We start from the raw sequence: 26,948 nt of genomic DNA on the forward strand, positions 1-26,948 counted from the left end.
GCGTCACAACCCAGGGGTCGCGTCCCTCAAAGGACGCGGTCCCGCCCTTATCGCTGTCACCTAGCAACAGAGCTGCACCAGATGCCCCCTGGTTTTTTAAACGTGGGTACGATTCGCTGTTCTGTTGAGATGAAACATCAGACGTCTCGTCTCGTGCCGGCGCCAGATTCTCTCTTTTAAAAAAACGTGTCGTCACCAAAGTGCAGTGAATCCTGATTGGTCGGCTCCAGAGGGATCCACCCATTGGAGCGTTCGTCGACACAGCTGAGTCTGGATTTACTTTGTCAACAAATAAGAAGGAGGGAAGAAATGACTGTTTATACAATTGTATTTGAATCTAATCAGAAATAAAAAAGCACCAACACAAAGCAGGTATTTCACTCGTTGAGGTTTCTCCGGATTTCCCCTGATTGTGGAGCAGTATGTACAAAAACCACAACGTCTTTGGTGTCGTCCATCTGTTTCCTGTTCGTTTCTCTCAGCTCCACTGGAGAAGTGGTCACGTGTGAGGAGGGTGTATGATGTATAAAAATTCAACTTGTTTCTACAAATCGTTTACATTCGCCGTCAGTTCTGTACACACGAGCATCAGCGGCCTGCAGGCGGAGAGGCTCCCGTTCAATGCACATTGCAGAAGCTGCACCTGTTTATTAGAGTCCAGGTGATGGAGGGGGGGGGGGGGGGGGTGTTCTCAGATAAAACTCTGATAGTCTTCATCGTCTTTACAAACAACTTAAAGAACCATCAGATGATGGAGAGTTCACGTCTGTCTCATGCTCGCTCTGCTCGGTCTTCACCAGCGGCTGCTCTCAAATGTCCTCCGGGGTTTTCTCTCCTTCGGGAGATTTTTTCCTCTTCCTGTGGCCTGAGGAGAAGAAAAACATTTTTGCACTCGTGAAAAAGGGAAATTGTCGTTCGGGGCTCAGGCAGCAAAGTGTGATTGTATTTACCCTCAGGTACAAATACCACTGTTTGTATCGGGCATCGATCAAACAGCAAGTGACAGGCGCTGTGTTTGAGAAGCAACACGGGAATACAAAGTGTGTGTGTGTGTGTGTGTGTGTGTGTGTGTGTGTGTGACAGAGAAAGACTGAGTTTGCATATGAATCAAAGTCAATGAGAAATAGAGAGAGAGTATTGAAGATGCTGTTGAATAAGTGGTGTGTGTGTGTGTGTGTGTGTGTGTTTGACAGTGTGTGAGAGAGAGTGTGTGTGTGTTTGACAGTGTGTGAGAGAGAGTGTGTGTGTGTGTGTGTTTGAGAGTGTGTGAGAGAGAGTGTGTGTGTGTTTGACAGTGTGTGAGATAGAGTGTGTATGTTTGAGAGTGTGAGAGAGAGTGTGTGTGTGTGTGTTTGACAGTGTGTGAGAGAGAGAGAGAGAAAGACTGAGTTTGCATATGAATCAAAGCCAATGAGAAAGAGAGAGAGAGTATAGAAGATGCTGTTGAATAAGTAGCGTGTTTGTGTGTGTGCGTTTGTGCGCACGTCTTTCTACAGTTATGAGGCCAATTTTGGTTCAATACCATCATTGTGAGGACATTTTGGCTGATCCTCACAAATTCAAAGGCTTGATTGAGGGTTAAGACTTGATTTAAGGGTTAGGGTAAGTGGTTAGGGAATGCATTATGTCAGAGAGAAGTGCGTTCGTGTGTGTGTGTGTGTGTGTGTGTGTGTGTGTGTGTGTGTGTGTGTGTGTGAGTGTGTGAGTGTGAGACTGACTGAGTTTGAGCAGGAGTTTCTTGCCCAGTGTTTCCTCTGAGCCGCTCAGCGACAGGCTGCTGATGAAAGGAGATGTGTCCGTTTCTATGGGAACGGGGGCCATGTCTGAGAGAGAGAGAGAGGGAGAGAGAGAGAGAGAGAGAGGGAGAGAGAGAGAGAGAGAGAGAGAGGGAGAGAGAGAGAGAGAGAGAGAGAGAGAAACTTCAGTGTGAAACGAACGACCTAAAATGACAGAAACCATCTTTTAAAAACATTTATCTAAGGTCTACTTTGGTCCACGTCTAATCTGCTAACATGGAGGAGGTAGGTTTATGACGTATACTACAGCCGGCCACCAGGGGGCTGTCATGTCGTCCATCTTCATTAACAGTCGTAAAAATGTCCGTTCAAAACGATGAAGCAGAGTGAACAGTTTATGAATTGTGAGTATTGTTGTGAACAGACTCCGTTCGGTACCTGTGTGTGTGTCGGTCTCCGCTCGGTCCTCTCGGATGTACGGGATCTCGTCCATCCTGAGGAACACCGAGTCACTCGGACTCTTCTGGCCGTCAGATTTACTCCCTGCAGCAAACACACACACGTGAGGCTTTTGTATTCATGACACACAAACTCAGATCTGTCACAACCCTGTCATGGCACTGCCCCCTGGGGGCCTCGACCCCTTGTTTTGGGACCACAGTTTAATGGATTCACCGCCGCGACCTCTCCCTGGAGCGAAGGCTACTTACGGACGATGCGGTTCTTCTCGTTCAGCAGCGACGTGCTCTGCAGGACGCTGGAGTGCGGCCCGTGGGTTCTGGCCGAGCTGGGCCGGCAGTGCTCCCTGGGCGGAGGCATGAGGGTGGCGGTCGGGGGCCCCGGGGGCATCAGAGTGGCGCCGTGCGCCGTCGGCGTCGGAGGCTCTGGCGTCGGGGTGTTGCCTTCTGTGGGACGAGCGTCGGCGTCCGGGGTCTGAGGAGAGCTGTCCATCCTGGTGGCGGTTAGGGCGTTCTGATAGTGGCTCCGGGTGACCTGACGCAAATTCATCGTACGAATCAACAACTAGTAAAAAACAGGTTCCTTCAATTTAGCAACAGAGAAATAAAACAAGACAATGGAGTGAGGCCTCGAGGTACTTCTGCAAATACTGGATACAGAGAAGCAGAACAGGTTTTAATACTTTGTTCTTACTGTGGAATTAAACAAAGTCAATATTATTACCTAGTTTTTTCTCAATAAACACTGTGATTGGTTATATTCAGATATATTTGTGTTGACGTCAGTATTTTCTGTCTTTGTTACGGTGAACATCGTCTCCATAAATACGGAGTGATATTGTTTTAAAGGTCAGAACTCTGAAACCCGTTGTTCCCCCGGCTGAGGTCACGTGACCCCGAGCTGTTACCTTGAGGATCTGGAGGTGTGTGAGCTGCCGGACCGAGTAGTCCGGCAGGTAGACGTTCCCCCCTCCGTTCAGCTGCCCCATGCTTCCCCCGTACAGCATGGACTCAGAGCGGTCCAGCCCACTGCTGCGAGAGGGGGATCTGTGCACTGCGGGGGAAGCAGAGCCTTTAAATACACCCCCCCCAACACCGTCAATGGAAATCACCACGTGGAGGCCGGAGTGGTTGAGCTGTGGCAACATCATATCTGTGTAAGTGAACATCTGTACCTGCTGGCATGATGGCTGGAACCCCAAAGTAAGAGAAGGCTCCGTTCTCAAACTTGAGCGCCTCCTTACCGAACTCCACCTCCACTCGACCCTGAGGAGGAACCAAGCAGAGGAACAGCTGACCCGTTTTTGTTCTGCAGCTTGTTCTGTGCCGACGTCGTGACCTTGTCTTATTGCTGCTGGTACCTGCAGCACCAGGATGAAGTAGTCCGCCGGCTTGTTGCGCTGGAACAGGAAGTGCTGCTGCGCTCGCTTGTTCTTCTCGTCGAACTTCACCTCCTGAACCACGCTGGGATGTTTGATCAGCCTCAACAGGATCTTCTCGGAGATGTGAGACGGTTTGAAGGGCTCCACCTCTGATGGAGGGAGGAGGAGGAGAAGAGAGAGAGAGAGAGAGAGAGAGAGAGAGAGAGGGATATTCTGTGCTGACGTTCATATCAACATCGCTCAGCCGATGACGTGTTTTGAAAGCGGTCGTCACCTGTTGAGAGGAAACGATGCGTCGCCAGGAGCAGCTGAGGAGAAATCTTCACCTTCATCTCGTTCTCTGACAGTTTGAAGATGGAGAAGTCCTGCTGCTTCCGCTCGTGGTGAGAAACACGGCGCTTTGTACGATTGTCGGCTGACAGGACGGACACACACACACACACACACACACACACACACACACACACACACACACAGTGAGAACATCCCAAACACTCTGACAAATCTACTGTATGTGTTGAAGTGTGTGTGTGTGTGTGTGTGTGTGTGTGTGTGTGTGTGTGTGTGTGTACTTACTGTAGAGGTCGGTCTCGTCCAGGATCTCTGACTTGATGATTTCCTCGATGACGTCCTCCAGGGTGACGATGCCCATCACCTCGTAGAAGGGGTCTCCTTCTCCCTCGTTGTTCACTCGCTGCACGATGGCCAGGTGGGACTTTCCTGGATGTCAAAGGTCAAAGGTCAAAGGTCAAGATCAACAATCAGAATCCGTTTGTACATTTTCTTTAATTCTTTAGAGCGAAACAGAGGTAAAACACCAATTACCCTAAAAACCCTGAAACCCATATTGAGCATTTAGAAAATCGCTTTGAATTTTCATCTCTGGTTTTCCAAACATTAGATATTAATTATTTGTCAATATAATGTTAAACCAGGCAGATGTGATGTGTAACAAAAATGCATTTAAATCTAAAAAGTTTGTGCATCGACCTTCCAGTCAATTTCATTGGCCTTAAACTTATTAGGCTTCATGGGCTTAATAAGTTTTATGTTTTTTATGTCGTTTTCACCGACCTGCACATTTGTCTTGACTTTTTATGAAAAACATTTTAGTGTCATGGATGGACCGAGGCTTGTGCTTCACACGCTCACAGAGAAAACAGAGGAAATCCTTGTTTTGTAGTCTTCACTCCTCCAGTCTGGCTCCACGTCAACTTCCTCACTGAGGCTTTCACTCTCTGCCTGCCAAATACCAACACACACACACACACAGACACACACACACACACAAACAGACACACACACACACACACACACACACACACACACACAGACACACACACACGATTCTGGCAGGCAGCAGAGATGCTTTCAGCTAAGTGGGTCAGTCTTACATACAGATACTAATGTTCTCTCCCTCCATCAGTTTCCTCTGTTTCACACTCAGATTTAAGAACGTTTGAATGAACTGTATTTAACATTCAAACCTGTGACTCCAGTTTTATCTCCTGCAACATTACTTTCATCCTCGTTTATCTTGTGTGTTAGTTCTCATGCATATGTACACATGTGGGAAAAGCTAGTTTTTAAAGTTATACAGTATATGATCATGTCTGTGTACATGTATACGGTAAATTTAAACATAAAGTATATATATATATTTGTTATGTCACCATGTTCCACCCTTTTATTGTTTTACTGTTGAAGCTAATTTCTGAACCCGAGCTCCACCATCATTTACAAACTTCCCTTTGAGGTCATGAGGCCGTTTAGATGAATTATGTTTCCATTTTCATGACAAATATAGCGTCAGCGTTGTGAAAAGGAATATGTGATAAAAGTGACAGTGTATCTGTGACATATGAAGCTAATTCCTGAACTGCGCCTCCTTCCCTGCAGGAAAATGAAAGGTTTTTATGCCACGTTCCATGAAACCTCGGAGCTCAGAATGACGCCGCAGCCGAACTCACAACAGGAACAATGCGTTACGTGGAATTTCATAAATGCTAACACCGTAGTAACACGTCCACAGACAGTAATGGGACAGTACTGCATGTACGACCCATTTAATGACAGAAGTGCGAATAAAAACTACAGGTGTCACTGCTGTTGATACACAGAGCGACCATGTTGGATTTCAAAGTCGGGGGTGGTGAGGTTCCTCCAAACTTCACAGTCGAACTTCCGACTTGAGGGGGTGTTCCAGCTGCAACTTCTGACTCAGGGGTTTATTGGAACGCGTCATTAGGCTACTATGGTTGGTACAGACCAGGAATATGCCCCCCCCCCCCCACCCCTAGCTTACTTTAAATGTCCAGATACTAAATTCACTGTGTTTGCAGGATAAGAGCTGATCAGCTGAGATGTGTAGAAAGCAACTTGAACACAGGGAGCAGATGGCGAGGAGACAATCTGTGGGAGTACGGCAATGAATATTTGATACTCTGCCTCCCGGGGGACTGTCCACTGACAAGGACGTGAGAGGGAGCATGTGTGTGTTTTGCAGTGAACGGACATAAATCAATTCCTGTTCATGGAGGAATTGATCAACTGAAGTGACTTCACATCAGGTTTCACCCTTTTTATCCCTTTTGAAGCTCAGTAACATCACGGAGAGAAGGTCTGACGTCTCACCCCTGATTTTCATATGACTTTCAGTAAGGAATGTTCAGAGGTTTAACCCACAGCTTATAATTACGCTCTTCACATGTTTCCTCCTCGGTGGTTCAGTCTCACACAGGAAACTTTATTTACAGCTCCTTATTCCCAGCAGCTTGACTGTGAGCACAGAGGAGAAACAGATCGGGGGGGCGGTGGTGGCAGATATCTGCCCCCGGAGACTGGAGGTGGATGCTGAGGATGCTGCAGTGAAGCAGCTGCAGAGGAGGAGCTGGTTGTTTCCTGTCAAACGCTCTGTGGATTTATTCCATGTGAGGTTTTATTGGAGAGAGCGGAGCGTTTAGTCTGCAGCAGCAGCTCCTGTTGCCAAACAGTTTCCTGGTGGAGCTTTCATTCCCATGCTGGGTGTGGCCACATCTCAACCATTACAGAATAATACATATAATTACAAATATTTATCTTTTTAAATCTTAAAAATGTTTGAAGGCAGAAACACAGACTGTAAATAAAGATGGACGACGCAGCTCCACTCCGGATACAAACATTTGTATCCAGAATGAACGCGATCGGAGGAGGGAGCCGCCGAGTGCCTGCCGATACTCACTTGCTGCGTACGTGTTGTTACAGCTGTTTGTACCTTGTGTGTTTTTCTGCTGCAGAGCCTTGACACAGTTTAGTTTGTTTTTTTTTTGCAGAGAGAGAAACAGAAACAGAAAGAAAAGCAACACTGAGGAAACACTGAGGTGAGTGTAGATCATCATCAGGATCTCTGTGGCTCAGGATGTCCGATAATATGACATTTAGCTTCATGCACACACACACGCACACGAACACACACACACACACACACACACACACACACACACACACACACACACACACACACACACACACACACACACACACACACACGAACACACACACACAGCCTCTTTATAGTCAGCAGGAATAGACGAGCATCCTGGATTCTGGAAGCTCCAGGTGATTATGACATGTTGGTGCTTTCAATTAAAAAGCTTCAGGAAGACGTTTGATTCTGTCATCAAAGCATCGATAGTAAGATTTTCACCCTCAGAATAAACGGCCTCAGTCGAAGTGTCCCTGTCTGTTTACCTCGGCCTCTTCCTCCTCCTCCTCCTCCTCCTCCTCCTCCTCACCACAAACCTGCAGCAGTGAAAAAAAACAGCTGACTGTGCAGGGAGGATGTGAGGAGCTAGGAGGGCTGTGATTGGCCGGTGAGCACCCCACCCATTTACAGCATCTTCCATACAGCATGGCCGCCAGCTGACTGATGCAGAGGGAGCAGGCTGCAGCCACAGGTTCATCATGAAGGGCTGAACAGTGTGTGAGAGGCCTTTTGTGAAGTTATTAGTCTGCTGCTCGTCAGCGGTGATGAAACTTCACAAAGCGTCGAACTACAGCAGGTTCATCGCTGGTGTCGTTTTCACAATTTGCAGCACTTCTCTGTATTTCCATGTGTTCGTGTCGTCATGTTGATGAAGTTGTTTTCTTAATCTCCACGTGGTTTCTCTATTTACACGTGTTTTAACGTCTTAATGTAATTTAACTGAATCTCGGCCACAGTATCAATGTGAATACTGAGGATTCAGGTAGGACCATGCAAATGATAATAGGAAAACTAAAAAGTTGACACAAGATCAAAAGTCTCTGATTTACAAAAACGTATTTTTTAAAAACATATTCGATATATTACGATTTCAGTGTCCGTTGTGTGTTTGTAATGTTGTGTTGTCCTGTGTTGATACCTCGTCATTCGTGAGTCGTCCTCAAACTCTTCTACAATATTCTGTCACTTCTTGTAGTCTGTGGTGCAGAGGGAAGTTAGAACACTTTGTGTCCATCCCACCTGGTTTATCTGCACTGACGATTCTATACTCAAGTGAATACTCATCGTTTATATGTAGAAATTTACTTTTTCATCCATTCCTCCATGTCGACTATGTCAGATTCCACAAGAGACATGAATTACATGTTTTTGTATGAAGCCAAATCTCAAGGCACTTTGCATAGTGAGGTCGAGACCACACAAAGTTCTGGACAAACCCAACAGCTCCCACAACGAGCAGCATGGAGAAGAAACTCCCTTCTCACCTCCAGCACCTGCCTCGACCGGTGGGAGCAGAAGGGTGAGAGAGCAGAGAGAGAGCAGGGACAGTTGTGTTTGGTTTTAAACTTGAGATACTTCATCTGACCCAGAATCAGCAGCTGCGGATGTGCTCTCCGGGAACAACACAATGCCACAGACACACGGACACACACTCCCTCCCTCACCCCCTCACTCACCTTTCTTGAACTCCTCCAGCATGGCGTCCAGTTTGGTGTCGTTGAAGACGCAGTGCAGCGGGAGTTTGTAGAACTGGGTGATGGTCTTCAGGGGGGTGCAGTCGTCCGGGTCCACGAACGCCAGGTCCTTGACGAACAGGATGTCCAGGATGTTGGAGCGCTCGTTCTCGAACACCGGGATCCTGGTGTAGCCGCTCTGCATGATCTCCGACATGGTGTTGAAGTCCAGCACCGCATCCGAGGTCAGCATGAAGCAGTCGGTCAGCGGCGTCAGGACGTCCTCCACGGTCTTGGTGCGCAGCTCCAGCGCGCCCTGGATGATGTTGAGCTCCTCCTTGACCAGGTCGTGGTACGGGTCCGAGACGCGCAGCATCTCCAGGAGTTTCTCTCTGGTGTAGAAGTTGGAGATCTCCTGGTTGAGGATGAGGTCCAGCAGTTTGCTGATGGGGTAGGAGATGGGGAAGGAGAGCACCATCAGCAGCCGCGTCACCCAGATGGTTTTGGAGGCGATGGCGAGGCCGTGGCGCGACGCCACCGAGTGCGGGAGGATCTCCCCGATGAAGAAGATGCCGAAGGCGCAGATGACCGTGGAGAGCCAGGTCATGCCCAGGATCTGACACATCCACACGGCGAGCGAGGCGTTGATGATCGCGTTCCCCAGCAGTAAAGTGCAGAGCACGTAGTTCCCGTGCCGACGCACAGACTCGATCTTCCGCGCGTAATTCTGCTCCTTGTCGGTGCCGCTGTTCTGCAGAACCTGCAGCTCCACCGGGTCCAGCGCCAACAGGCTCAGGTTCAACCCGCTGAACAAGGCGGACAGCCCGAGCAGCAGGACTGACACCAGCACCTGGAGCCACAGCTCCGGGGCTGCGGAGCGCTCCACCACGGCCACCCAGAAGTCCCGCGTCCGGTAGTGTTCCCATTTGGACCCGTCGAAGGCGCACATCGAGTAGAACTTCATCTTCTCCCCCTTGCGCAGGTCTTTGGCCAGCAGCTCCACCAGCACCGAGTTCTGTCTTGAAGCGGACTTGAAGGAGCCCAGAACCTCGATGTCGGACGTCCTGGCGGTCTTGTCCATGCACATGTTCCGCTTCGGGTGAACTTGTCCCTCTCGCCCGGGACTCGGCTCCTCGATGAAGGCGATCCACGGCGCGGCGTTGTTGGTGCGGGTCGCCGCGGTGCGGTTGAGCCTCTGCGGGGAGGTGGAGTAGTAAACCCGCAGCATGAAGCGCGTGCCCTCGGTGGCTTTCAGCACCCCGTCCTCCACGGACAGCTCCGCGCCGGTCTCCTCCGGCCGGAACCCGAGGAGCCCGAGCGCCGGGGCCGGGAGCAGCGAGGCGGCCAGGCCGAGCAGCAGCAGCCGGGCCGCCGGGAGCCGCGGGGCTCCGGCTCGGTACCGCGCGGCCGCATCCTCCGCAGCCATGATGCGGTGTGAGACGCTCCGTCAGCCCGGGGCTCCCGGGTCACGTGTCGCTGCGCGGTTCCGCTCCATGTGGGAGAAGGAGGGATTGTGATGTTCGGCGGAGACAGAAACGCGCCCTCCACTGACGTAACTGTCTAATAATAACCCGGAGCTCACGATGCAGCAGCAGATCATCATCCGGATCATTATCTGCACCATCACTCTAAAACCAGTCTGGAGCCACGAACACTGAATTAAACGGTCTAATTATGATCATATAAAAAGACGTTAAATAAAGATGACAGCCATTAAAGCTTCATAGTATTATTTTGAAATCCGCAGCTGTAATGATCCGGAGGTAAATGATAGCTTCTACAAATCAAATCAATCAAATCTACTTCATTGTCTCCATGGGGGATTTGTTCTTGGGCCAAAGTGCTACAGCAGCTGCAGAACCACACAGTGCAACACACAACAGAAACACTACACAAGGACATAAGACCCCAGAATGATAATGCAGAATAAAAGTGAGTTGAATATTGCACCTGCCCTAAAAACACTTAAAAAGATAAAACACATAAAAGATGGAAAAACAAAAACTGGCTTTAAAACCTGAAAACCAGAGTTGAGGTGTCGTCACCGAGTCTCTGATCGTCTTGATTCAAACTGTTCATGAAGTCAATAAGAGACACTGTGGGTTGCCAGGTTGTGCAGATTATCTTTGGCTGCATAGTTATACTTAGTTAGTGAGTTAGAGAGTATTAAGTTATCTCCTTGACTCTTGTCCATGTTGCTGACACTCTCCATCCTCATATCACTCACACACCAAATCCTGTCTCCTGGAAGCAGAGGGAGTTTATCAAAGTGTGAGGTTTCAGTTGTTTGGATTTGACTCCACTCTCTGACTCGTGTTCCTTTATTATCCCCAGTTCGGCTCTAAGGTGAGAAATGTCTGACTTTCAGAGGCTGAGATCAGGATTAACCTTCTGACCTCTGGGCACCGGACCAAGACGGCTTGGTTCAGGAATCTAACACTGGACAATAAGTGCACATATACACATTCACCCCGCAACACACCACATGAAACACACAACAGAGCAACACTCAACCAACAAGGACGTCTCATTAACCCTAACCCAACAGGTTTAACAGGCAATGAATAAAATCCACTAGTTATTTAAAGTCTCTTTCAAACAGTGGTTTATTAAAAAGTTGTATTTTCACGTACTAATCTATGATTCTGTGACACTGTGAGATATTTGAACATCGATGTGCAGGATTCTTTACGAGCAGTATTTGTTCTCTTATTTCGGACAGATTCACTTTTAGCCAAGGCGACTGAATATGCCTCCACTCCTCCGGCTGCAGGTCGAGGATTCAAACAAAAGTTTGTACTTTGTGCTTCATGTTTAATAATTAAAACAGATTTAAAAGGCACTGCAGATGCAATGTAACCGCAGTTAAAGGCTCCTCCACACGGTGGCAGTATAGTAAAGGCTATAACATCCACTAAGACAGAATCCTTTTATTTATCATCGTCCTCTTGAGTTTTTATTCTTCTTGTAAGTTTCCTTTAAGCTGTGATGTGTCCATAGGTTATAAGTTATAAGTCCATAAGTCATAATCAAGCTGTAAAGTAGAATATGGTTTATTGTATATTATTAATTAGCAGCCTATAATTTAAAGGGTATTGAAGAGATGGAGATAAATCAAGTGGAGATCATCGTTTAGCTCATGTGAGAAAACAGCAGGAGAAACATTCCATGTTAAAAAATATATTATAAATTTTGTTCGTTTTAATTATTAAGAAAAGTTATACAAGTTATATCCCATTTTACTGCATGTGATGCTGAAACTTAATTTTCGTTATACATTAAAAATAAATCCAGATCCGGTGAATTTAAATGTTTTCATAAGGAAACTGTCCTGAAAAGATTTTTAATAAAACCAGACCGTTGATTAAACTGGTGTCAGCAGAATGAGGGTTGAGTAACAAGCAGCGCCCCCTGGTGACCGTCCCCAGACATGAGAAGTCTGCGTAAACTCTGAAACCTGCACGTGGTGGATGATCCCTGCCTGTTCCGGGGGCGGAGCTGTGGATCTGCTGGGTAAACACACACTTTGCATGGTGGTGTGTGTGTGTCTGTGTTTGTGTGACAGTCGTTTCAAACAGTTGTCAGGTGAGTGTAAGTTTTTGACATGTGGATAAATTAACCTAACAACGCGCATTTTGACTTTTACGCACGACGCAGCGTAAACACGTGGCTGATAAAAAACCTCTGAGACAGTTGAGTTGAGACAGTTTGAAAGTTTCTGTGCAAATCAAACTCTGGTCAATATTTACAGAAGCAGGTTAATGATAACCCCCGCCCCCCCCCCTCCCCCGCTGCACACACAGACACACACAGGGAGCGAGCTCCGGTCAGTGTCCGCTTCACGATGCTGTGCGCTCGGATGTGGAGACGCCCGGTTCCTCTTCTCTGCGGAGGAGCGTGGAGACGAACCCGGAGCCACGTCGCCGCCGCTGCCGCTGCCAGGCTGGACCTCAGCGGCATCTACCCGCCCATCGCCACCCCCTTCACCGCCGGGGAGGACGTGGACCACCGCGGGCTGGAGGGGAACCTGCAGAAATATGCCAGGATTCCGTTTAAAGGTCAGAGACTCGGAGGAAGCTTCAGTGGAGTCAGATCAGAGTCAGATGATCCAGAAGGTTCCTCAGGGGAATAAGTTGAACTGGTTACTGATTAACTTCACTGGTGTTCGAACGAGGAGGCTCCAGGGGTCTGAGGGACGTTTAGGAGAAGCTCCAATCACAGGCCAGCTGCTCAGCTCAGCAGCTCATTGGCTCATTGACCAGTCAGTTTGTTTAGGGACCTGCAGGAAGGTCAAAGTTCAGCTCCCAGCAAAAAACGTAAAATCATCTGAGGTTTGTCTCCTCCTGGCGGTTTTCTAACGCTACTACAGCTGAAGTATGTACAGTATGCTCAGTATTCTGTTACCACACAGGTTTGGATTCAATGGATTTACAACACGTGCAGTATTCTGCTCCTTACAGTGATTCTATATCACCGTTAAATTATTGATACACCCCCACAGATATGAATATTACAGCTGTCAGTTCTACCCAAACTAACACATCTGTTGTTTTTATATTTTATATGAAACCGTGGAAACTGAAACATAAAGATAAGATGAGCTAATCATTTATTGATCCTCATGGGGCCAATGTGGGAAATACAGCAGAACAGATACAGGTAAAAAATGTGATTGAATAAACTAAAACTGTTTGAGAACATTGAGACACAGGATACAACTAGAATACTACACACTGCTGTCATTTGTGTGTTTTCACCTCCGTCCTCTGCTTGTGAGCCAGACAACACAAAACAACACACTGGATTTCCATGAAACTTGGTGGGAGGATGTGGTCTGAGAAGAACTCGCTTCCTTTTTGGTGCAGAATCAAGGGATGGACCCAGGGATTTCTCAGAGAACAATTCACGGATCTTGATGAAAAGAGTCAGACATTGGTGCAGATCCAAATAAAAGTCCAGAGTCTATTAGGAAACTGTCGGCAGGGGAGGAAGGTAACTTCACAGGAACTGAGCGGTGGTCTGTGTTGCAGGTCTGGTGGTGCAGGGCTCCAACGGAGAGTATCCGTACCTGACGGAGGACGAGCGGGTGGAGGTGGTGAGGACGGTCAGACGCTCGCTGCCCGCGGACAAACTGCTGATGGCCGGATCAGGCTGTGAATGTAGGAAACCGTGTGTGTGTGTGTATGTGTGTGTGTGTGTGTGTGTGTGTGTGTGTGTGTAACAGCACTTGGCTTTTTGTAAGCTCAGGGTTCAACGTTAAATACTTTTTATATTCATATACAACAGTGGTGATCATTAGTCGTCATGTGAACAGTCGACTTGAAACAAGATTTTAATCACCAGGTTTTATTTCCTTTTGTCTCGTACGACTAATCCCTGACACTAACTTGAACCCAACAAGAAATATTAGAGGGGGAAAAAATCGAATTCTATGAAGTGAAGTCAAATATTATTGTGTTAGTTGTAAATCGATTTACTCAGACGACTAAAATCAGATTGTAGAGGCACGAACTTATGAAAATAAAAACAAGAATCCTTCGGTTTTTCCAGCAAACTCTATAAGAACTGAAGTCAAGGTTGTTGTGTTTAGTTTGTTAAAGGAGAACGATACACACAGTACAAACGGAGGCCTTGCACAGTATGTGAGGTGATTCATACATCATGTGCACATACGATTTGTTTGGAAAATTAATGAGAAATTAACTCCTGGAACCAGAGAAGTTCTGAAAGTGTGAACTCTCCGTCACGTTGTGCTTCTCCTCCGTCGTCCGTGCAGCCACCAGAGCCACCGTGCAGCTCACGGAGAAGATGGCGGCGGCCGGAGCCGACGTCGTCCTCGTGGTGACGCCCTGCTTCTACAAGGGGAAGATGGACAGTCGCGCTCTGATCCAGCACTTTACAAAGGTAAAGTCAAATCAGTTGTGACTGTGACACTTCGTCCAAGTCGGAATCTGCTTCAATCAGCTCCTGAGGGGAAGTGGGGAACAAACCAAACTGTTAAGAAATGTTCAAGATGTCGTCCACGTATGTTTTAAGACCATTGACTGAAAATAAAAATGGACAATGTGTCTCCACTTCCTATCTATATATATATATATATAAAACCTCTACTGCAGCCAGCCACCAGGGGGCGATCAGGTCTGTCTGTCTGAAGTCTTTATTTACAGTCTATGCTGAAAACCAGTGACTGTACATAAAACCATTACTTTAGATAAGGAATCAAACATGAGTGGTTAAGTTTATTGTATTTTAAGTGATTTAAACATGGACGTTTAAATATGCCCCCCCCTGCAGGTGGCGGACAGCAGTGCGGTGCCGGTGGTGCTCTACAGCGTTCCGGCCAACACTGGACTGGAGCTGCCGCTGGACGCCGTCGTGCATCTGTCTCAGCATCCGAACATCGTGGGCCTGAAGGACAGCGGAGGAGACGTAAGAACCCAACCCACCACATCGTGTTTGTGTCCAGCTTGTTCCATGTGGTCAGGTGGACAGAACCCAGTTATTACACAGGTTTAAATATATTTATTGAGACTTTAAAACACAGGAGGAAGCTCCACTCTCACTTCCTCCCACGAAAATGAAGCCAAACTATCTCTGGTACGATGACGCCATCTTTATGTCTTGGCTGAAATCTCTTCTCCGCCCCCGCAGGTTTCTGAGTTTCAGCAGATTAGCGGCAGGCAGCCTCCGTCGAGAACAGAGCGTGAACTGGTGAAGAAGTTCCAGATGAAGTCTCTCTCGTTGCAGAGGTGCTGGAGAGAAAAGAACAATTTCCTCTTGTCGAGCTCTTCACACTGTTTTATTATTTTTTTTTTTTTGTATGTGTGGGTAGAAGTTGCAAATAGATTCCTGATTGGGTAAATAACATGTTTGTCCACTCGCTGGGAGACAGAAGCGTGGGTGTAGTTCAAGCGCAGAGTGGCCCCGCTCAATTTGTGGGCGTGAAGAGGCCACGCACGGAAAACAAGGGGTGATGGGTCAGTTTGAGGACGGCAGACGAGCCGCAGAGAAATGATTCAGAGCAGAAAACACATCAGCCGGCCGCTATATATCTTCACCGCTGATGGGGCTCACTGTTTTTATATTTTGGACGAAGTGAATCTGAAAAAACGTTGTCAGAGGAAAAACAGACACTTAGAAAAGGAGTGAAATTCGTCTGATTGAACTGAGATTGAATTTGATTGGTTGTTTAGAATCTTCGCCAACGAGGTTTTGTTTTCATCTGTGTTTTGTTTGGTTAGTTCGCAGAATTGTGCAAAAAATACTGAGCCGATTTTATTTCTTGAAACTTGTCTGAGGTGTGAAGTATTTCAGTTTATTCAACACTGCGAGATTTTCGTACATTTTCACTGATTTCTCAGCGAATAATACCTTCCAAGTTCCGTGGTGATCTGCAGACAAACACACCTTCTGGGTCGAGGCGACAAGAAACCTCATCTAATCTGAACAGCTTTGGACGACTTCCAAATCAAACATTGTAAATCTCCTCCTCTCCTCCGTCGACGTGAGGGACTGATTCTCCCGAACACAGCTTCTGGTGTAAGGCTCCTTTTAAACTCAGCTGGTTCTCTCTTGTTAAAGGATCAATCGTTTTGAAATGAAAGAAACGAGGTGAAGTCGACACAGATTCAGTTTGTTTTACACGTGTGTTTGTGTTTCGAGGTGTCGACGGCTCGGCGGTGTTTTTGTTTTCTCTGCACAGACGAGATGTTGTGACGCTGACGAGCGGTGAGAGTGACAGCGGCCGCTCACGCGACGGAAAAGTTTGTGAATAAATAGAGACGGCGCTGAAAACGAGCTGCGTTCGGTCACATGACGGGTTTGAAACCGCTGTCAGCCTCCTGGTCGTCTCCGGTTTGTTCCACCTGAAGAACCTTTAATGTTCTCGTCGTGCAGTTAAGATATTTGCAGCTTTAATGATCCTCCCCTCGGGGATCGTTAAGGTTTCATCTCAGCCGAGGCCTCGTTCCTGCAGAGCTGCTCACACACCGAGTGTTTTCCTGTCACACGTGTGAATGCAGAGTTTCCCCATCGGATCAGATGCTTATAGCTACAATTTAAAAATAGTCCTGACCATTAAAATATGATAAACACATGGAATTTAAAGACATTTCACACATCATTTAAAAGATTTCTTTAAACATTTAGTATTTAACAATTGAACCCTCTGAAAACCACATTGGAAGATTGTTGTTTTTATGATTCTGTTCAAATCATTTTCTTAATTTATTTGCTGCAGAAATCCTCTGTCTTCTCCCTTAAGATACGATGAGTCAAATTAAAGATGTGTTGAACCTGAATTATCGTCAGAATTAATCTGTAGAACTTGAGTCAGATACAGATGACGTCAGGAAAGAGGAGGAAATAAATAAATAACGAGTGTGTGAAGCTTTAAATTATCATAATTGCAGGTTGAACCTAATTAATCTCACCCACCAGCAGTGGAGCTGCTGCTTTATTTCATCAGCTTCTATTTCCAGGCACCTTGCAGAGTTCAGCACTTCCTGTGTCTAACGTGCACGTGGATTCATTTGAACCTGGAAACTTAAAAAACGTGATGATTCTCAGGTTCTGCAGATTTAAGACGTATCTCGTTTTTGGAGAACGACGCCGGATTGATGGCATTAAAAAAAATTAGAAAGTGCAACCTTCTTCAATAACATAAACCAAAGAATCCATTTTGATTATCAGTGTTGTTAAAATGAAATAAACACAAATACAAGTTACAAGTTATCACACAAACCAGAAGAAGAGTTCTCATATGTTTCTTAGAGGTTTGGTTCCACGTCCGTTTCCCCCGGAGCCTCCGAAGTCCTTTTTCCTCCTGATAACTGTTCTACAGAATGTAAATCTGAACGTATATGAGGAGTTGATCAATATTTAAACGTCGTACGACTCCAGTCTTGATTCACAGCAGAGGCCGAGAGTCGCACACTTCAGGCTAATGACGATAATGAGACTTTAAAAAGAAATAAGAGCTAATGAGTGGTTTCCCGTCACTGGGGCAGGACAGTGGTGTCGCTGCAGCTTTATGTCTCCCACTGGGGAACCGCGTCTAAATACCCAGAGTGCTGCAGCCTTCAGGAGACCAGCAGGAGCTCCTACACCCTGATTGACTGACTGATCAATTACAGTCCTACGTGTTTGAAATGACTGATACGGGGAAGCTGACTGACACCCGGCGGTTAAAAATAGACTGTCCCCGGTAACGGTGATGGAGGCTGAAGCCGCAGGCTCCACGTTGTCCCTGCGGAGGTTTCGGCTTCATGTGCAGAGCAGCCGCCGAGTCGTCGTCGTCGTCGTCGTCTTCTCACGCTGCCTTTGAACGTTTCAGGTTTATTTGGATTCTCACGTCCGGATTGACAAAAGAGAATTAAAAGATGCAAAACAAAATAAGGAGCGTATGAATTATTCATGAGATTCTCCTCCTCCTCCTCGTTTGAAGTTGATTCCTCTTTTTATCTCACTTGGGACTTTCTCTCTCTCTCTCTCTCTCTCTCTCTCTCTCTCTCTCTCTCTCTCTCTCCTTCTCCTTCTTTCATTTGGGCTGTTGAACGATTCCCCCCCCTCCCAAATCCTCTGTAAAGAGTCGCTGCTCGTCTCAAGTTGAGCGATTTGTTTACCTTGTGCGATGTTGGGTTTGTCGTGGTCTCCTGTGACGTCCCCCCCCCCCCCCTGGGATTAGAGATGCCACAGCAGAAACTGGTGCTGACAGCAGGGAGGAGTGATGACGATGAAACAGTCCCGGTCTTTTACCTTCTCCTTCTTCTTCTCTCGCTCTCTGTGTCTCCTCAGATCACACGGATCGGCCTGATTGTTCACAGAACCAAAGCGCAGGACTTCCAGGTGCTGGCGGGCTCAGCGGGGTTCCTCATGGCCGCCTACTGTGTCGGTGAGAAACCTAAAACGGCGGAGTTGTTCCTCACAGGGAGCGGTCGCCATCTCTTCTCCTCCTCGTCTCTTTTATCTGAAACCAAAGGGACGGCACCACTACAAGTGTTACATCATGTGGTCGTATCTTCATTGTGTTTTGGTCGTCGGCTCAGATCAGACGTCAACATCCTCCGTTTTCTACCCATAAACCTTTGCACTCTGAGGTCACTTCCTGTAGTCGTTTCAGATTTCACTCACACTTCACATGAGACGAGCTGCTCCTTGTACAAAATCCTGATTCCACAGGATTCACGTTCCAGAACACGTCGTCATACAAACGACAAACTTTCCATTTGTGTTTCTTCTCTTTTCACTTTAACAAATCCACACGTTTTCAGACATGAACTCTGGGAAATGTCCAACACAAAGGAGTCCGGCTCAGACGCGGAAACTCGCTCCATCTGTTGTCGCTCACCTCCGTCGTGGTTGTGTTTGCGTTGTGTGTGTGTGTGTAGTTGCTGCCTCTGTTATCGTGGGACGGAGCCGCGGTATCGAGATCCCACTGATCCAGACACTCGACCAGTAGCGAGGAACAAACCCTCACATCTCTTCCTCTTGACTCAGCAGCCGCACCTGATACCTCAGATCCGAACGCCGCCATCTTGCACATTTGGCGTCGGAGCCTTTGCAGCGATCGATTTCTGAAGCTGTGGTTTTTATATCGTCAATAACGAATTAATTCAAACCAAACTGATCAGAAACACTTGGACATTCATCAGTTTGATAAGAACGACCTGAAATGACAGAAACCATCACTGGGTCGTCTCCTCTCGGTGTTTTTAAACCTTATTCCCCTGAACGCAGCCCAGTTTGACCATTTAGAGTTTTCTCTCATCTTCTTCTTCTTCATCATCATCATCATCATCATCCTCTCTCAGCGTCTGATCCTTCCTGTGAAGCTCAGTCAGAAAACATCAGTTCCCTCTCACTGCAGAGTTATGAAGAGGCTTCTTCTTCTTCCTCCTTCTCATGTCGGCCACGTACAGCGGACGCTCGGATCAGATAAGACGTGAGGACGTTGGGGGATAGACATCAACATGATGCTCAGGAACCTAATGAGTCATGTTCACGCACACACACACACACACACACACACACACACACACACACACACACACACACACACACACACACACACACACACACACACACACACATTTCTCCAGCTATCTTAGTGAGGACATTCATTGGCATAATGCATTCCCTAGCCCCTAACCATCCCAACTAAATACCTAACCCATAACCTAACCTACACCTAATTCTAACCCTAACCCTTAAACCATGTCACACACACACACACACCCCAGACACACACACACACACACACACACACACACGATTAGAAGTGTGAGCATCTATCCTTATTAGGACATTGAATTGACTTTCATTCATTTTGATGAGCATAATCCCAAAACCAGTTCACGTCTAACCAGGACCTCAGAAAGACATGTTGCCTCATTAGGACAGGGATGTGGACACACACACACACACACACACACACACACACACACACACACACACACACACACACACACACACACACACACACACACACGATGCCCCTCAGCTCTCTGATCTATGCTCCCTGACATGCTCTCATCTCCATAACTGAAATATGGGAGTAATTGGCAGTGTGTGTGTGTGTGTGTGTGATATGATAATGTGTGCATGCTGTGAGTGTGTGTTGACTTTTTCGTGGCCGAATTCATGCATCACAATGATGCTGAAGGGGGCGGGGCCTCTGCCTGTCAGTCAAACCCTCTATCAGCTTATTTTATAAACTCTTCTCAGCGTCGGCTTCAGAAATGTCCAAATTATTCACAAGAACGTATGAATCAGAAATGGTCCACGAGGGAGGTCGTCACGTTTCGATCCACAGAATCCTCGCTCGCTCTCCCTCTCTCCCGGACGCGTTCGGCCATGCGAGGAGGAGGAGGAGGAGGAGGAGGAGGCGCCGCTCACCTGTCGACTGTCAGCTGTGCGATCTGAGCGTCTGCAGACCACACAAACACAAAGGAGACAGAAATCAACCCTCCGGCTCGTCTCTCCACAACAACACGTCCAAGGCCGCGGACGGAGGCTGATTCTCTGCTTCTCTCCTCCACCAGACAGACAATGAGGCGTAGCTCTGAGAGGCCTTTGGATCTTGTTGCCTGGGAAAATATCTGCCTCACAATAAAATAATCATATCAACACATCTGAGCTGATCTGTGAGGAGAGCAAACTGCTGAGAGTAAATGATTTACTGTGAGTTCACTGTTGTGTATATAAAAAAACAGGAGTTTGATGTTTTTATTGAAGAGGAATCACTGGAACTTCCTGTTTTATCTTTTATCTTTAGATTTCTCTATTGTTGAGGAAAACCTCTGGAGCTTCTTGGACTTTGTTGTGAAGCAAATTCTTCTGTTTGGACTCTTACTGGAAATCACTTTCCTTCCACAAAGTTCCTCTTCAACAAATGTTTCCACTTGATCTTTTGTTCTTTTCTTTTTCTCTTTTCTTCATTTTACTACAAGCAAAGAAAGTTCACGTACAAAAGGTCGGATATGACAAAGAGGCTATTTCACGCTGATGACTCACCGCTGACCGACCTGTGTTCTAGGTGCGGTTGGCGGCGTGTGTGCGCTGGCTAACGTCCTGGGCCCCGAGCTGTGCGAGCTGGAGCGTCTGTGTGTGTCCGGTCGCTGGGAGGAAGCCAGAGTTCTGCAGCAACGCCTCATCGAGCCCAACGCCGCCGTGAGTACCATCTGCTGCACGGTGGACGCTTTTATCCACCGCTCGGCTAAAACAAGCGCTCCTCTCCTGTCACTAGTGACACGACTCTCTGGAAATAGTTTCACAAGTTTAATTAAACCTCAGCGGGACAAGGAAGACAACCAGTATTTTTGGGGTTAAGGACGTTTCTGCTGAAACAAAAGAAAATGAGAGTTAAAATAACTAATTGCCTCGTTGCTCTTGAGATTCTGATGCTTGTGGTTCTGAAGAGTTTTAACTCAACAGATAAAAACATTATCCTTTTCGAAATGTTTGTATAAAACACAGAAACCAGGAAACTGCCCGCTGACAAGAATCTGTCGTTTTGAGACTGATCACGTGAACCATGAAACAAGGAAAGTGAAACCACGACTGTTTATAAAAACACACAAAGAATAAAGGTTTGGGAAAGTGAAGCCACTGTGTTAGTGCCTAAAACCTGTATTCTCTCTTATGACCAGCAGGGGGCGACTCCACTGGTAGTTTCTATAGAAGTCTATAGAAAGTGACTCTTCTTCTCACTTTATAACGTCAGTAAACATTCAGGAGTTTCTGTCTCAGTCTCTAGTTTCAAGTCTTCTTCAAACAGCTGATGTTCATTTCGTGAATTATGATCATTTAGAGTCAAACAGACCATAAAGCACCGGCCGTGTTGGGGGGGGGGGGGGGGGATACCACAGTGTGATTGACAGCTAGTTCCGCCCAATGGGTGCAGTTGTATGTGGGCGTGTAGTGTCCTTTAGTCAGGCTCCACCCCCTCTCCTCCAAATAAGGTCACTTCTGGTTTCAAAAAACCAAGATGGCGCTGGACAACAAACTGAGGCTTCAAACAGCAGCTCACAAACCAATGAGTGACGTCACAGTGGGTGGATAAATCATTTTTTCACCCTTTTAAAAAAAACATCTGCTGATACAAAAGATTTTAAGATTTTAAGTAAAGTAATTTAAATCTTAATAAGACGGAGTTTAAACTTTAAGGTCCTGGATGTCTCCTCTGTGTCGTAACTTCCACAGACACTGCTCTTGACAGGGTTTGTGTCCACGAGGTGAAAACGACTCTGAATCATTCGCTGCAGGCCACAAACGTGTCTGTTTTTAGAAGTGAGCAACATGTCGCTGGCCGAGCTGCGTCAGGCGAACACGCAACCACCTCCACACGTGCACTGCATCGCTCAGATCCGCTCAGATATCAAGGTCCAGACGCAGCTCAGCAGTCAAGTATTGATCACTGGATCCTGAACCTGCCTGATTCCAAGTGTCATCGCTGATAAAGCTCCGAACGAGTGGGGGGGGGGGGGGGCGCATGTGGGAGAATGTATGGCGACTCATTGGAGCTCTGTGTTGCTAGGTGACCAGGAAGTTGGGAGTTCCCGCCCTCAAACAGGCGATGGAGTGGTTTGGTTTCCACGGCGGCGCCTGTCGATCACCTCTCCAGCCGCTGTCAGAGGCCGAAACTCAGCAGCTGAGGCGGGACTTCACGTCCAACGGCTGGCTGTGAGGTGTGTGTCTCTGTGTGTGTCTCTCTGTGTGTGTGTGTGTGTGTGAGAGAGTGTGTGTCTCTTCACTTTTATCTGTTCAGTCCTCAGGTCCGTGTGACACGTGGTCGAGGAACAAGAGAATAAATCTGATTCTGCCTCAAATCTCCAAATAAATCAACTTTCTTCTGTTTTGATTTAATATACGTGTAAAATTAAATAACTGTTCACAGCTTTTATTTCACTTAATGCAAACGATTCAATGTGTTTTAGGTTTTGTGCCAAAATCATTAATGTCTGTGTCAGAAAATCTCATTTAAAGGTTCGGGAGCAGTTGTTGTAATTGAGAGAGAAACGACTGAACCTGTTGAAGAAGTGACGACGAATCGATCTGTGTCCTCGTGTGCGACTCAAACAATAAAACACACAATAACCAACACACACTGATTTTCTGTCTTTATTCATTCTTTATGTTTATCAATATGTAAATATCGCAGTTTATCAAGTTGCTCCACACGTCAACATCTTACAATAGGAAACAGGAAGTAGACAAATATCACAAACTGATTTTTCTTATTATGGTAAGTTTGAATCTTATTTCCTGAGATATTGACAAAATTGGCAAGATCCATCATTTATTCACGTAAACACATTTTCTATCAATGTTAAAGAAAGTGATGAAAAAACTCCTGGATAGGAAAAAAGACTATATATCAGTACATAATGATAATAGAATACTGATATATATTAATACATAAATAGTATTATAGCACTTTTGTATCTATATCTCCCTTCACTCTGTTAAGCAGCCTCATGGATTTTGTTATGTTTCTTGATCTGTTTCCACGTTGCTCCTCTGTCTGTAAACCGCTAACATTCACTCTGACTCCAGAAGGAACTCATTAGAATGTTAGAGGTCAAGGGTCAAGGTCACTCTGAGGTCATGAGGTCCGTCCTGCTGTTGTAAAGGCGACGTATCGGGAATTGGAGGGAATTTCATCACATGTGGACAGATCATCAGAAACATATCATCAGTGTGATAAGAAATACCTAAATTAAAAAATGTATTGGATGTGAACTTTGACTTTTTAGTTTCATCCATGTCCCATCCACTAACATGGAGGAGGCAGGGTTTATGATCTATATATGTATGATCTATATCACGGACTGTTGCCATAGATGGACGACATGACAGTTCTACAAAAGTGGAGCTTAAACTTCTGGATCGCCCCCTGGTGGCGCCCCCACCTCCTCCATGTTATCAGATGGGACTTGGACCAAACTAAAAACAATCAGAGAAGACGTTGAATAAAGATGGTTTCTGTCACTTCAGGTTCTTACCACACTGATGTCTGATCAGTTTGGTTTTTATTACGTATTTGATGATATCAAAACAGGCCGAGACGTCATGATTGACAGCTGAGACTGACTCCTGATTGGTCGAGCGTGTGCACCGACACCACGGCTCCGTCCCCCGGTCGCTGCTGCACGGACTCAAGATGGCAGCTCCCGAATCAGCGATATTTTGGCTTTATTTTGGCAAAGTGGGAGGAGGCGGAGACTCGGACAACAGGACGCATCAGACGGGTCAGTTAAAAGCACCTGCGAGCGCGAGCGGAGGCTCTAAACGTCTCCGTCGGCAGGTTTGAGATCAGATGAGCTCAGCGGGAGGCAGAGCTTTAGGTCACACTCACAGTTTGTAGCGGAGTAAAGTGGCAGCGCTCTCTTTGATGTGGGAACGTTAAAAGCAGAATTTAATGCAGTAATTAAAGCCAAGTGAAGCAGGTAGCCATGGCGATGAGAGCCCTCAGCGTTTTGCACCTCGTCGTCTCTTTGCTTTTATCTGACTACGACTCCAATTAGCACCTTTTTTCTTTTTTAGGACGAAGGATGTTTTCAAAAAATCCTCACAGGAGCAGAAAGAAAAGATCCATTGTGTTTTCTCTTGTGCAAACGGGACGAGGACGCCACACGACGGCGAGCGCTCGTTTGGATCGCAGCGAGAAGTCACCGCTTGTGTTTCTGCGCTTTCAAGGGCTTTTGAGGACAATTCCGTTTAATCCTGTTCAAATTCCGTGATCCGAGATATTTTTAAAGCCAGTGTTTGGATTCATGTAGTGTTCGGAACTTTTTATTTTCACTCTGAACATTTTTAATTATGCTCAAACAAGGGAACCAGAGTGTCGAGCGCATACCGGCGTCAAGGCCAAACAATCCCAAACACGTCTGTCTCGGTCCTACAATAGAAAATGAAGGAAAAAGGAAGTTGCCAAACACCAAAAATATTTTTTTTACCTCGATAGCAAATGTTATTTCCTGAGAAACTGACTGAAATGTTGAAAAAGCTGCATCTCTCAATGTTAAGCACAGTGATGAAATGAAAAGAGGTCGTCCCTCAGCGAAGTTCGGGGCAAATTGTTTGAGGACTTGATGCAAACAAGTTGTTTGTCTGCTGACATGTTGTCATCAGTGGAAAATGACAATGATGACAAGCTAAAAAGCAGAAAGAGGCAACAAAGCTCAGGGTTAAAGAGCTTGAGTTAAATTCCTCTATGTCATTTCTGAAGCGTGTAAAAGTTTTTAAATCCAAACAGCACTTTGTTTAATGGAGTTTGGTTCAATCCTTCGCTGCTTTGACCCTTCTCACCTAAACCACGCAAACTCCTGTTTGCAGAATTTCAATCATTTGAAAACTTTTTTTTGAAGGAACAAAACGTATCTTTTGAAAAGAAGTGTCAGCAGCTTCACATTTTTAAAGACGGGGACGGCGGCTCGAGGCCCTGACCTCCTTCAGTCTGAAAGGCGTCCTCGTCGTTTGGATTCTGGTGTTCGGGAGCTTCACTAAAGAGCCTAGAAAGGCGGTAGCTGTGCGACAGTGAAAACATCGGCAGAGCCTCTCCTCGCGTTGATCCGACTGTTCAAGGATTTCTGACGGCACGAGGTGAATTATTTTTATTCAGCCAAGCCTCTTTCAAAGGCCAGTGGCGGTTCTTCAGATTTAAAGAATCAAATAAAGAAAACCTCTGATCATTTATTTTTGAATAACATGTCATCACAGAGTCTCTCAACTTTCATTCCTTTCAGAGGCGACGATGAGAAGGCCTACAGAGGAGGTCAGAGCCCTGACATCTTGGTGCCAGGACAACAACCTCCATCTCAACGTCAGCAAAACAAAGGAGCTGATCGTGGACTACAGGAAGAGACAAGGAGTAGAACACGCCCCCCTCTCCATCAACGGGACTACGGTGGAGCGAGTCAGCAGCTTCAGGTTCCTCGGGGTCCACATCAGTGATGACCTGACCTGGACCAACCACACAGACTCCATCAGGAAGACGGCTAGACAGCGGCTCTTCTTCCTCCGCAGGCTGCGGAGGCTCAACATGGATGCCAGGATTCTCTGCAACTTCTACAGGTGCACCATAGAGAGCATCCTGACTGGCTGCATCACCGCCTGGTACGGCAGCTGCGCCACCCTGAACCGTAAGGGTTTACAGAGGGTGGTGAAGTCTGCCCAGCACATCACCAGGACGGAGCTACCATCCATGGAGGACCTCTACACCCAGCGGTGTAGGAAGAAGGCCAACCGGATCATTAAAGATCCCTATCACCCCAGCCATAAACTGTTCTGCCTGCTGCCGTCTGGCCGACGGTACTGCAGCATCCGGGCCCCCCCACCAGGCTCAGAGACAGTTTCATCCCCCAGGCCATAAGACTTTTAAACTCCTCCAATCTGTCATAACTCTGCACCTTAGCATATTTGCACTATTGCACACACTTGCACTATTGTTTTTCTTTTTCTTTAGGTGTATATATATATTTTAGATATGTATATTTTATTTTAAATTTTAAATTTTGATTGAGCATTGTTATAAGAGAGCCTGTGACCCAAGCATTTCATTGCAAGCGACTGCTTAATGTTATCGTTGTGCATATGACAATAAACTCTTGAATCTTGAATCTTGAGGGAGGAGGAATATTTTAACACTGAATTTTTCTAGATTATTTTATGATTTGTTGAACATTCACCTGTGGCCTCGAAGCCTCTTGACGCTCAATCTTTATCATTTATTCAATCGGAACATCTGAGTGAGAAGCTTTTTGTTCTGTTGATTTAAAAAAATAGAAGAGGCAAACTCTCCATCTGTTTGTGCGAGCTGTAGTTCCTGTGAGCGGCCACACGGAGGAGGCACGCCCCGCCGCGCCGCTCCTGCGTCAAGGGCGTCCCTCTGATCCCAGTGAGAGGATGTGGGACCCCGGGGAGCGAGGAGGATGTGGGGGGGGGGGGGGGGT

General features: G+C 46.7%; 2 protein-coding genes across 5 annotated transcripts; one reads left to right on the plus strand and one right to left on the minus strand.

Annotated features, from left to right (window-relative positions):
- Positions 1 to 270: 270 nt before the first annotated feature.
- Positions 271 to 10,036, minus strand: LOC117760483 (metal transporter CNNM1-like). 3 transcript variants are annotated; one of them, XM_034583547.1, is made up of 10 exons: positions 8,500 to 10,035; positions 4,153 to 4,296; positions 3,851 to 3,991; positions 3,556 to 3,725; positions 3,370 to 3,460; positions 3,103 to 3,266; positions 2,447 to 2,729; positions 2,175 to 2,279; positions 1,719 to 1,823; positions 271 to 865 (listed from the first exon to the last, which is right to left on the minus strand). In XM_034583547.1, exons 1-10 carry the CDS (start codon positions 9,920 to 9,922, stop codon positions 810 to 812), a joined length of 2,682 nt encoding a protein of 893 aa, XP_034439438.1. In that variant the 5' UTR covers positions 9,923 to 10,035; the 3' UTR covers positions 271 to 809. The 3 variants fall into 3 exon arrangements, with proteins under 3 accessions (XP_034439438.1, XP_034439449.1, XP_034439456.1); XM_034583558.1 differs by having other exon boundaries at positions 810 to 865; positions 3,103 to 3,248; positions 8,500 to 9,922; XM_034583565.1 differs by lacking the exons at positions 271 to 865; positions 1,719 to 1,823 and having other exon boundaries at positions 2,224 to 2,371; positions 2,415 to 2,729; positions 8,500 to 10,036.
- A 1,922-nt stretch (positions 10,037 to 11,958) lies between these two features.
- Positions 11,959 to 23,097, plus strand: hoga1 (4-hydroxy-2-oxoglutarate aldolase 1). 2 transcript variants are annotated; one of them, XM_034583589.1, is made up of 9 exons: positions 11,959 to 12,081; positions 12,300 to 12,554; positions 13,527 to 13,655; positions 14,273 to 14,400; positions 14,791 to 14,925; positions 18,292 to 18,388; positions 21,032 to 21,165; positions 22,532 to 22,682; positions 22,770 to 23,097. In XM_034583589.1, the coding sequence occupies exons 1-8, from the start codon at positions 11,967 to 11,969 to the stop codon at positions 22,679 to 22,681; spliced, it is 1,143 nt and encodes a 380-aa protein (XP_034439480.1). In that variant the 5' UTR covers positions 11,959 to 11,966; the 3' UTR covers position 22,682; positions 22,770 to 23,097. The 2 variants fall into 2 exon arrangements, with proteins under 2 accessions (XP_034439480.1, XP_034439489.1); XM_034583598.1 differs by having other exon boundaries at positions 12,066 to 12,169; positions 22,532 to 22,747; positions 22,789 to 23,097.
- The last annotated feature ends 3,851 nt before the right edge of the window (positions 23,098 to 26,948 follow it).

The sequence above is a fragment of the Hippoglossus hippoglossus genome, chromosome 1 (genome assembly GCF_009819705.1).
Source record: "Hippoglossus hippoglossus isolate fHipHip1 chromosome 1, fHipHip1.pri, whole genome shotgun sequence".
Classification (NCBI taxonomy): domain Eukaryota; kingdom Metazoa; phylum Chordata; class Actinopteri; order Pleuronectiformes; family Pleuronectidae; genus Hippoglossus; species Hippoglossus hippoglossus.